General features: G+C 39.1%; 1 protein-coding gene across 1 annotated transcript in view; it reads right to left on the reverse strand.

The window, feature by feature from the left end:
- phf14 (PHD finger protein 14) overlaps positions 1 to 12112 on the reverse strand; it is an 85582-nt gene that overhangs the window by 36584 nt on the left and 36886 nt on the right. The window contains 3 exon segments of the mRNA XM_065292301.1: positions 7703 to 7865; positions 9584 to 9715; positions 11150 to 11256. Of these exon segments, the coding sequence (XP_065148373.1) occupies positions 7703 to 7865; positions 9584 to 9715; positions 11150 to 11256 (402 nt within the window).

Below are 12112 nucleotides of genomic sequence, written 5' to 3' on the forward strand. Positions count from 1 at the left end.
TTTCCATCACCAAGTATTGCATCAAAAACAAAAAATCCCTTAATTAGAAAAGTTTTTACGCTCGCTTGAGGTGGTTTGACTTATGGGAAAAAGAGTAAATGGGAAAAATGGGTGATGGAAACGCATTGCCAAATTAATTCTGACGTAGCGAACATTAATGCCAATTCACACTGGTCCAAAAACAACCAACTCCAACAAACCTCAACATTCTAAAGTCTCATTTACTTTGATCCAACAACCAGTTGGCCTTAATCCAGTGTGAATTGGCCTTAATGTTCGCTACGTCAGAATTAATTTGGCAATGCATTTCCATCTCCCATTATTCGCATTTACTCTTTTTCTCATAAGTCAAAAACCACCTCAAGCGAGCTTAAAAACTTTTTTGATAATTAAGGGATTTTTTTAATAGAAATTTGGACTGACCGCAGCTGTTTCCGCTGTCGGGTTTATTTTTACCATATATGGGGCTCGATGTCGTCGTAGTCTCCTTGCTGCTACACTCAAAAAAATGATTCAAGCCCTTCTTAGAAATGACACATTAAAATTGTGTTCAATTAATTACAAATACCTCATTAAGAGCAATAAGTATATATATTTAATTAGTCTAACACAAAATGAAGATGTACTATAATTTATTGATTTCTTTTTAATTGCGTTAACACAATTAGTTTGAGTCTGGGTTCTGGAAAAATTATTTCCCAGCATGCTTTGTATGCAACTGCTTTTGGAAAGAATTTTTTTAAATTAAGTGTTATTTTATGCATTTTTAGGTAAAGAGAAAGACGTCCGTTTATCTTATTGATTTAGAAGTGTTTGTGTAATTTTTTTTTCAAATTGTTTGGTTATCATCGTGCAGAAGAGTGGTGCTTGTGGTTAGGTCGTGGATGTGACGTATGTCTCTCAATGAGCACTACCTGTGTTAATGCCTGTTGGGGGTTAGGCTCTTCACACATGCTCATCCAAAGTATCATATGTTATTATAATAAGCATGCTAACATGTGCTTATGCTAATTAGTATGATATAAAAACTTTTATATAAAATATCAGAATTGAGTGATTCAGACTACACTACTTTGAGTTATTCAAACTACGCTAAATCAAGTTATTCAGACTACACAAAATTGAGTTGAGGCAACTAATTGAGTATTGCCATTTACTTAAAATTGAGTTGGACTAACTCAATATATTTTAATTGTGTGAAGCAGTTTTTTATGAGTTAGGGGTACACATTCACATTGGATGGAAATCCTGCCCACAATTTTATTGAGTTAATCCAATTAATCATTTTTTTTTAATGTAGTGCCTGCATCAAAAATGCTGCAATTCTTCTTTCGTGCACAGCATTCAGTTTGACAAGCTGCACTGCTAATAAATTAATAACTTGGCCCATCGTGACTATATGCAGTCCTGTCTCCATTTTACAAGAGTGCCTTGTTTTGTTAACTGTTGGTTAATAGGTTACCAATACCACCGTTATTCGCTCAAACTACTTGATGGAAACACATCCAATTCGCAATTGTTTCTCTTTTTTTCGAATTTTGAAAAGATTCACTTCACATTTGGATGGAAATCCAGCTAGTGTCTGTGACTTAGAGGCTGTTTACACTTGGCATTAACATGCGTTTACATCGATCGGATCACAAGTGGACGAGAGAGACACATTACGTTTACACCTAGTATTTAAATCCGTCTCTTTTGTCCACTTTCGACCGCATCTGTCCTGAATACTGTGAGGGGGTGGTCTGTGAGACGGTGGGCGAGTCTCTCTGCTGTCATTCAAACCCGAGCGGGAGTAATTATGAGTTTATATGGACGCAAACTAATATTATGTCAGAGTCTGCTGCTTGTTTAGCAAGTATACATGCTGCATAGTGTTTTGTACGTTTATATGTTGGAGCTTTCTCTGAATTTTCAGCGCAATTGATGAAATAGGATCGCGCAACTTTCACACGCTTTCAAAACGAAACTACGGAGATCAGCCGCTTTAGTTGTATCAATGAAAGGCTAAAAATAGCGCTGTTCATCGTATGTTTACGCCAGAAGTCAAAAAAAGACGTAAAACTTGTGTTTAATACCTCAGATTAGATAAATGGGCGGAGAGAAGGCGGTCGCGTGTGGCTGTTCGAACGCATTCAACCACATTGCGTTCCGCAACTCCAAAGCGATCCGATCGAAAGTGGTTTCGACTACCTCTGAATGTGGTTGAAAGTGGTCGAAAGTGGACGAGCTCAAAACGTTTTGAACACCGTTTACACCTGGCATTAACGTCGTCCACTTGTGATCCGATCGACGAAAACGCATGTTAATGCCAAGTGTAAACAGCCTCAGAGGCATAAAAGCCTATTGTGGAAAACGAGGGCGTAATCACGGAATCCAAGCATAAAAATGAAATTTACTGTACAACGCAGAATTTTGCAAATTTTGGATTCGGTCATATAATAAATAAAATGAAATTTGAGAAAAAACTGATTTCATGGGTTGTGACTGTTGTGCCCTTGAGCAATTGCTTCCTTGGCACTGCAGTGATAACTGCCCACAGCTTTGGATGTGTACGAGTGTGTTTATGACTTGCAGTGCGTGTGTTTACTACTCACTGGGATGAGTTAAATTCTGTTCACATTTCATGTATGGGCTATCATACTTCACCATCATGTCATTCACTTAAGTTTTAAAAACATAATAGAAATCTGGATTTGTTGCACTGCAATGTGCCACACATGTCCAGTAAAGACAGTGTAAACATTAATTTCACTTTGAATGTCAGACCTTACATAAAAAGCTAAATAAGATTTACAAATCCACTCAGATAGGTGAATTTGCTTGTATTGTGGTTCAACACGTATGGCAGTAAGCCAAACAGAACAACGTTTAACGCTCTCATAAGTAAAGCGAGCAGCTGGTGACCTGCGGCTCAGTGTAGCACTTACAGATGTCAAACAGTCGTGCTTCTCTCTAATCCAAATCTCTCATTCTGTCCAGATACCTCTTGTGTGACAGAGGGATTCAATTCTTTTGTTTACAGCCAAGACCACAGCCTCAACCAGTGCGCCTTTTCATCCGTACATCGGGCCATTCTGCAATTGGGTCACCCCTGACTGTTAAATTGGATTTTTGCGTGTGCCATGAACCGAGATTGAGAATCCAAACTCATTCTGCACTGTACGCTCTGCCCGTCAGTTCTATGTTCACATTTGTCATGTCTACCATCGGCAGATCAACTCTTCATCTCCATCAGCGACCCATCAACAAAAAAAACAGCAGCGGCAACGTGCAAATCAAATCAAACATCTCCACCTTAACGCAAACAGACGCACGACTGTGCCAAGCTGGGGCTTTTTAAGAAGGGAAGAAAAAACGACAACATATTTAAACAGATTGTGAAAACAATTCCATCTGTCGCCTTTGGCTTGCCACCACACAGCAGATGGAACACTTATCATTATAAATGCTAACTGCTTCCACACTGCCAATTGGCACTTAAATGCCTCTGCCACTTCTCCCTTGATGGTAACACCAAACAAAGGCACTCATTTATTTCATTATTCCTTCATTACGGCAGACTCGATTAAGGTAATCTATTAAAGGCAAGATCGGTGAAGAGCTAGCGTCGAGAACCTCGACTTTGTTCTCTGCGTAACGGTAAAGTACCGTAAACAGGGTGAAAGGCTGACGCAAACAGAAATCTTGACTTGGAACGGCGCGGGCAAGACGATTCGGCTAAAACCAACTTTTTAATTAACTACTCCGTATTGCTGCATCTTAAAAGCATTGAATCAATTATCACAGAATTGGAAAAACTACTGGTGCATACAGAGGAACTGTGTACCCCACTGCGGTAATTTAAAGACTAATAGCTTACGATTCAGGACAGATATGCGAAATAATAATCAAACGAAGTGTCTGATTGAATACAGTAGAAGTGCAATACTGCTGTGCTGGAAAAATTGTTATATCCACCTGATCTAAAGGGTACAAACAGATAGCCGAAAGTCAAAAGCATATTTCAGATGAGATTTTAATATTTGACAAAATGTCAGTGATGTATGCCCATGAAAAAAAAAAAAACATGGGGCTAGGGTGCTGTTATTTGGTTGTTAAGGTGTTCAAAATGGTATAATAATAGTAATAATAGCATAACCTCCAGGTCCGTTCAGCTCTCAAAAAACACAATATCTTATAAAAAAGACTCAACAAAATCTCAGTGCATCAGTCATGAGAGCCATTTCAGTTTAGCAGGAGAGCCAGTACTTAGTAGCACTAGAACTGTTCAGCACTTTGGTTTGCACCGGCTCCTGAACAGAGGGGCGCGGGGGGTCGATTAGCTGACCGTGATAAATCCGAATACAGCTTTACAAGGGCTTGCCACAACCACACCGGTTGGTTAAGGGCATTAAAGATGCAAAGCAGGGCACTGCCACACTCTGAAGTGCAAGTGAAGATAAATTCTGCAGCGAAGGATCTTTCTCTTGCTAAGTTTAGCTGAATCTACAGAAGGGGAGAGAGACAAATAAAAGCCTTTTAATCCAGCCGCTCTCTGCTGAAGCCTTCGCCTCACTTCTAGGCACGCGTCTCAAAGGCTAAAGGGAAAACACATTAACCCTGCCTGGCATACACAATTACACACTCAAACTCACATAAATACAGCAAAGAAAAATGACTGCCACCCGTCATTCCTTCGCTATTTTTACTCTCGTTTGAGCTATTTTGACAGCCATTAGCCAAGGCGACGTTCGCTTTGCTGCAGAGGGCATAAAAACGGTGCATTGCTTTTTAATTCGGCTTAAAATGAGCAAGAAGAGGTCTATCGACAAAGCTTTAAAACAAAAGGTTGAAAAAGACAAAATGAAGGAGGGCTGGAGAGCTTGTCGTTTTTTCCGATAGATATCTTTTGTCTTCCTTAAGGGGATCCGGGCTGCCGGGCGCTATCTCAAGATCAGAGAATGCTGGACAGTGATAAGTAGAAGCCACGGAGAGCCAGAAAGACAAGCCCTATCTCAAGTCTGAGAAAACAAGCTTTTAAAACACACATACACAGTGTGGTGCACAATGTAGTGATGCGCACACACACCAGATTACAAACTTAAATAACCGCTTTGCTCAGAAACCCATTAAAAATTTAATAATTTAAAGCTGCTATTACATGCTTTAAAAATGCCATCCCAGTCATGTGAGTTCATTAGATCTTGAAACAGTGCTAGACTAAAACCCAGATTGGCATGCATAAAGACAATTTGGCTGTTCCAACAAGGTTTTAATGACTCAATTACAGCCATATTACAGTTTTAAGGTGATTTTAAAGTAGGGGTGCACAGGGCAAAAACTAACGCGGGGTTATTTGTAGGGGTGTAACGATTAACAGTGCAAATGCGCGGAATGAATTACGGTGAAATCCTGGCACATCCGAACGCCAGGGGGCGCTCTTGTACAGAAACTCCCTTTGTGCCACAGAAGAAGTATTATTACAAATGCTATTCCAGGAAATGTGTACAGGAATATTGAAACGCTGTCCTTCAAATTGTTTCAGGTATTTTCATGATAATAAAGAATATTTTGAATGACTTTTATTTAACGAGTGTTGCTTTTTTAATTTCACGTTATAAATGACTCAGACTCATAGAGCCCTATTTTAACGATCTGAAACGCAAGTGTGAAGCGCAATGCGCAAGTGACTTTGTGGGCGGATCTTGGGCGCTGTTGCTATTTTCACGGCGGGAGAAATAACTCTTGCGCCAGGTGCAAATCAATAAAGGGGTTGGTCTGAAGTAGGTTCATTATTCATACATATCAGAACGTCATCCAACATTCCCTTTAAACGCAAGTGCGCAAGTTCCATGGCGGCTTGCTATAATTATGATGGATTTACCAGGCGCAAACCATGCCCAACGCGCCACTGACTTTAGACTAGTTTTTTTTTGGTCAGTGGCGCAATTGTTTTTTGGAACAGCAAAATAGCATCAGGGATGGTTTGCACCGCAACACACCACCTTTTTTGCGCTGAACAGCCCAGGGAGCGCAAGTTCATTCCCTAGTTTGCCGACATGCGTCTGTGGAGGGAAAAACCCGCTGTGCGCCGGTGCAAAATACGAATGATACATGCGTCACTGACAAAGTTAATTGCGCTGGGTGCAAGATAGGGCCCATAATGATTTTAGATTGATAAGGACTTCCTACTGATCACAGAGCCGTAGTACATGCACAAGCTGTGCATAAAACAAAGAATCGCAGCCTTGCGATTCAGAATCGATTTCAGACAGGCATTTTTAATGGGACACGGGATTGAATCGTTACATCCCTAGTTAATTGTAACACGGACTGTTTACATTGTTGCACAAGTTTGAGCGTTTTGTATTTCTGGTATTTTTTTTCACGATGCCAAAAGATGATCTCCCGCAAATTATTGGAAATGTATGTTTTTCCAGAGGGTTATTGATGAACGAGTGTTTTGGTGGCATTTAAGTTAATTTTTCCATTATATGTTTTTTCCGGTTTCTGAGTTGGGTGTGTAAGATACCAAATCCAATGCTATGTCATATTAATCAGTGTCATACAAACATAGCATCGTTTTGAAATATGTCTGCAGGTCTTAGCAACTTTTTTGGTGGGCTTCAAAATATTTTGACCCAGCGGGGTTAATTGTAACGCGGTGTTTTGTTCATAACTTTATTATTGATTGAATAAGGTCACGTCAAAGATTGAAATCATAATGAAATGAATGGCTAAAATCAGACTTTGATGCTCATTATCTTGATTTTTGAAACTGTAGTATGGTTATTACAGACTGGGTCACATATAAAAAAAAATTGTCATAATTGTGCTGCTTTTTCTCACATATTTAGACATTGATATCCATTTATTAATGAACTATTGTTAAAAAGGGCTGGATGAATGAATACAGTGTGGATACCGATCTATTATAGACAGATATATAAACAATATCCACTTCAAGTATATAGACAAAATAGTATTCAAATATTTCCCTGCAAAGTGTTACAACTAACCCCACCTATGGGGTAAGATGTAACGTTTGCACTTCTGTCACGTTTGGTGTTATTGTCCAAGAATGGTAAGTACTAGAAACAAACTTCAAATGTTTATTTGTAGCAGAGATGTGTGTGTTGCTTGTGTAAAAATATAATCAAACTCAAATATGTTTTGAATAATTGAGCCAAAACCAAAAAGCGCTAAGTTGTGCCCCGCTCTCCCCTACAACTAAAATAATAGTGATAATTTTTTAATAAATGAACAAAGCTAGCTGTTGTGACTTTGCCTTTCTTACTGATAACCTTAGATGAAGCTCAAGTGACTAAAGAACAGGTCAATTATCTATTTAAGAGAGGAGCAAGAATCAATTTCAAGTCAATGAATGACTGTTTAGCCTTAGGCAACAGCTAGAGTCAAACCGTGAACTAGATCGAGTACAGTAAGCCAAGCTACAAGCAATATTTCAATGAAATGATGCTGATGATATTGGCGGTGCTTGGCCAGGGGATTACAATCGGACTTGAAAGTCAAATGATGATGTAAGTGTTGAAAGGAGGACACCTGTATACAGAACCACCTTATTTTAGATGGAAATAGGTCCAACTTGGACACCGTACCAGCACTGACACTATGTCAGTGAAAATAGAAACTTTTTGCAACCGGGCATATTTCTGTTCATCATATGTAAAGAGGTGATGTTTTATATTATGCTAATACTCACTGTCCCTCTCACTTGAGGCTTTTTGGGCTCTGGGCTCATTTCTTGAGGAATAAATTTGATTGGTCCCTTGATCTGCCTCCTGGACCTTTTAGTTCCATCGGGTAGCGTCTCCATGGCAATATCCGCTTCGTCACTGCTGGCCTGGTCGCATTCAGAGCACTGCCTGAAAAAGGATGAAAAGAGAGTGAGCGATAAAGGAGTTCTGCTGCTTTCATTTGACCTTATTGATTTCTCAATCGGGAGAAATCTTTGAGATGAGAAAGTGGCTTTTAAGGTCCATGTCAATGTTTTCCATCGGAAGCTGATGTGGTGTATTCATTCCAACAAAAGGGTTGTTAAATTTAACACACAAACAACATATAAAATTGGAAGTGAAGGAATAGCGGGATTCTTTAGTGAGCAAAAGCTTTTTGATTATACAGTATTACTGTTTCAGGGTCACGCAGTTGCCAGTAATTAGGTATGAGTCTGCCCCCCGCACAATTTTATCTTTCAAATGCTTTCTAATTTCCATCCAGCAGCGCGGAACGGCATCACGCTTTCTTATTTATGGATTAAATGAATTACTCGAATCAGCAGCAAAAGCATTGGGCTCAGCTTGACAAATAAACAATACAGAGAAACGCTCACGTACGCAAACTGCTGAGCTCCACATAAATTTTCGAAGTGACAGTTAGTATAAACTTATAAAAGTAAACACAGAAAGACTTCTTGAGGTTCTGCAAATGAAGTACTACTCTTAAGCTAATCTGTGATTGTTTCATTTGTTTAGGTGTCTAAGTCAAAATTTTGAAAAATCTATATTGTCACAGTTTTACAGCTGTGTGGTAAAACACTTTAAAGACCTATGGCAGGAGGCCTTTGAAGAGAATTGCAACACTTTATTTAATAAAGGTTTAATTTTAAAATATCCAGCCATTATATTCAGCCATTACAGGCGCGCATTGAATCTTGGGATAGCCTAGGCTGTGAAGGATCCATTTGTTATATCCTTAAAGGGATAGTTCAGCCAAAAATTATATTAAACCCATGATTTACTCACCCCCAAGCTGTCCGAGATGCATATGTCCATCATTTTTCAGACAAACAGTTATTTTAGAATATGTTTTAGATGTTTCAGTTAATTAAATGTAAAGTTACGGGGTCCACGTCCTTCAAGTCCAAAAAATGTGCCTCCATCCTTCACAAAATAAATCCTAACGGCTCCATGATGATAAAGGTATTCTGAGGGTAATCCGTGCGGTTTTGTTGTAGAAATATCCATATTTAAAACTTTATAAATGAAAATAACTAGCTTCCGGTAATGGCGCCATCTTAGACTCCTCTGTATTCGGTAGAGAGTATCAGCTTAGTGTACGCACTTTTCTTAGTGACGTATTACAAATTCGGAGGGCGGGGGCACAGAGCAGCACCACAGAACCCTCCATAAACTGCATACATGCTCATCTTGAATGCGGACGCGACTAAGATGGCGGCGTTACCGAAAGCTAGGTATTTTCATACATTTATAATTGAAATGTGTACTTTATATTTTATTGTACAGGTATATATTTTATATGACTTTTTATATTTTTTGTATTATTTTATTTTGATTATATAATGTATATTAATTTGTGATCCACGAAAACAGACCAAAATTATTAATGACTCTTCTTGCACGGACCCATTTGGTCCAATAAAATGCTCTCCAGAATGAGAGTGGCCCTCCTCCAATTCCACAGACTTTTGACTAGCAGGGTCAAGTAGCAGATCGTGTTCATGAATGTGATGATGTTAAATTAAGCCCATTATTTCAAAAACCTATATATGAATCCATTTGAATAAAAGCACCTCGGGAAAGAAATCGTACGTTGTGATTTTATTTTTAAGTGCTGCTCTTACCAGTAGCTGTTTTTGGTCTTCTTCGGCATGCGTGTGAGAGGAGGGTCCAGGCAGCCTAGGTGGTAGTGCAGCTTACATGTATCACACAGCAGTAAAAGATGCTGGTCCTGGTTTTTCTTACAGATTCCGCAACTGCACAGAACACAAACCATTTATCATTTTCAACAAGCATATTAAAAGGGAAAGTTCAGCAAAAAATGAAAATTACCCCATGACTTGCTCACCCTCAAGCCACCCGAGATACATATGTCCATCATCTTTCACACAGACACAATTTGTGTTATTTTAGAAAATGTCCTGGCTCTTCAAAGCTTTGTAATGGTTAAAAACAGGGTCCACGACTTTCAAGCGCAAAACGTATCCTTCACAGATGTAATCCACACAGCTCCAGGGGGTTAATAAAGGACGTCTGAGGGTAATCGATTGAATTTTATAAGAAAAATATCTATATTTAAAGGGGACATATAAAAATCAGACTTTTTCCATGTTTAAATGCTATAATTGGGTTCCCAGTGCTTCTATCAACCTAGAAAATGTGAAAAGAACAACCCAGCAACTTAGTTTTGGTATTCTCTGCAAGCATATGAAAAAATAGCTCATTGAAATTTGGCTCCCCCTGTGATGTCAGAAGGGGATAAAACTGCCCCTTAATCTGCACTATCCAAAAACGGCACTGCCATTTAGGGCAGAGATCAACTCATTTGCATTTAAAAGGACACGCTAAAATATCACATACATACTCTGGAGACACCAAAGATTTATTTTACATCTTAAACATTTTTGTGAAATGTCCCCTTTAAAACTTTATGGTGGCATTTAGGACTTCTTGTGAGCGTACGATACGTAGTGATCTAGTGGTGAAGTGACGTACGCAGAGGATGGAGGCACGGAGGAGGGAGCAAAACAACAACGCTACTCACAATTTAAAACAAGGATTTCTTTTAAGAAAATGGTGGAGAATTTGTATATAAGAGGATATTAAGTAATCCCTATCAATAGCTAAAACAATTCACAACACATGGTTCTTGCTAGAGTCTATTCTCACCAGATCTTATGTATTGTATTGTATATGTAATGCACATTGACTGATACCGGAAGCTAGTTATTATAGTTTATAAAGTTTTAAATACTGATATTTTTCTTACAAAATCACATCGATTACTCTCAGAAGGCCTTTATTTATTCCCAAGGAGCTGTGTGGATAACTTCTGTGAAGAATGCATGCACTTATTTTGCGCTTGAAAGTCATGGACCCTGCTACTGTTATAAAGCTTGAAAGAGCTAGGACATTTACTAAAATAACTCAAATTGTGTCGGTGTGAAAAATGATGGACATATTTATCTCGGACGGCTTGAGGGAGAGTAAATCATGGGGTAATTTTCATGTTTTGCTGAACTATCCCTTTAAATATACATAAATATTATATTGTAAAATTGCATTATAATATTAAAACTACAAGTCAACGACCCACTCCACTTGGACCACTTGAATGTCTGAACACTAGAATCCAGGTGTTGTTTCTGCTGCTGGCACCTGTTATCATCCTGTATAGGCTTTAAGCTAACCTGTAGAGCACAGCAGGAAGGTTAGACGATTTCCCTGGTGATCCTCCCTCTTTCTTGCTTGGCTTTCTCTCTTTGGGGGCTTTCAGAACGGCAGGAGAGTTCAGTTTCTACAAAGAAAGTAGAGCAGAGAGACTTCATGTTTAAAGAGCAAGTAAAAACTAGGTAAATTAGTTATTCGTTTTAATAAAGGAATGAAAAATGAGCTAGAAATTCTGGACACCTGCAGGTGGTGACTAAATGAATTCCACTAAGCAATGCAAATAAGCAACAATACAGCAAGTTCAAATATTTTATGTTAAGATATGAAACTTAAGTATGTCCATTAATATAAACATTTACTGTATTGCTACTGAAGCAGTGAGCAAAAGGAGTTTGGGAAGAGGACAGCAACTACAGAATAAAAAGTTTCTCGATTTTCTGTCTATACGTTTAAGCTGCATCTTTTCTGTCTGGGTTAATTAGAAAAATTATCTCGTAGGAGCCGGTCACACAGCAACACAGACCGGCTTCCCTCCAGAGCCTCTCTAATCTGGGCGCTCTCAGTTCAGTGTGCCCGTGATGACGGTCCCTCTCCACCGCACCACAGGGATTAGAGTGGGGCAGAGTGGTGAATGAGGAGGTGCCAGGCTACAAATTCAGGGGGACTGTCCAATTCACAACATTTCAGTGGATTTATGTTTTTAGAGAAGAAAGGTGTTTGCCTAAGAACACAAAAAGCCTGAAAAAAACAGATGAACAGGCGGCCGGCCATCTGCTGAGGGAGCCAGACAGACTTTATCGTCTCACGTAGATTGTGGAGATCCCAGTGGTACAATAGAAGGGGTCACAAAACTGAAGCAATTTCCAAAGGGGATCGCTTTGCATGGGAGGTCCACAATGATGTTTCGGTTTTTGCAAATAACAATGCACATGATAACCTGGGGTAAATACAAAAAGGCTTTTTTAACACTGTGATGAAAGCTT

The sequence above is a fragment of the Paramisgurnus dabryanus genome, chromosome 19, assembly GCF_030506205.2.
Source record: "Paramisgurnus dabryanus chromosome 19, PD_genome_1.1, whole genome shotgun sequence".
In the NCBI taxonomy this organism is placed as follows: Eukaryota; Metazoa; Chordata; class Actinopteri; order Cypriniformes; family Cobitidae; genus Paramisgurnus; species Paramisgurnus dabryanus.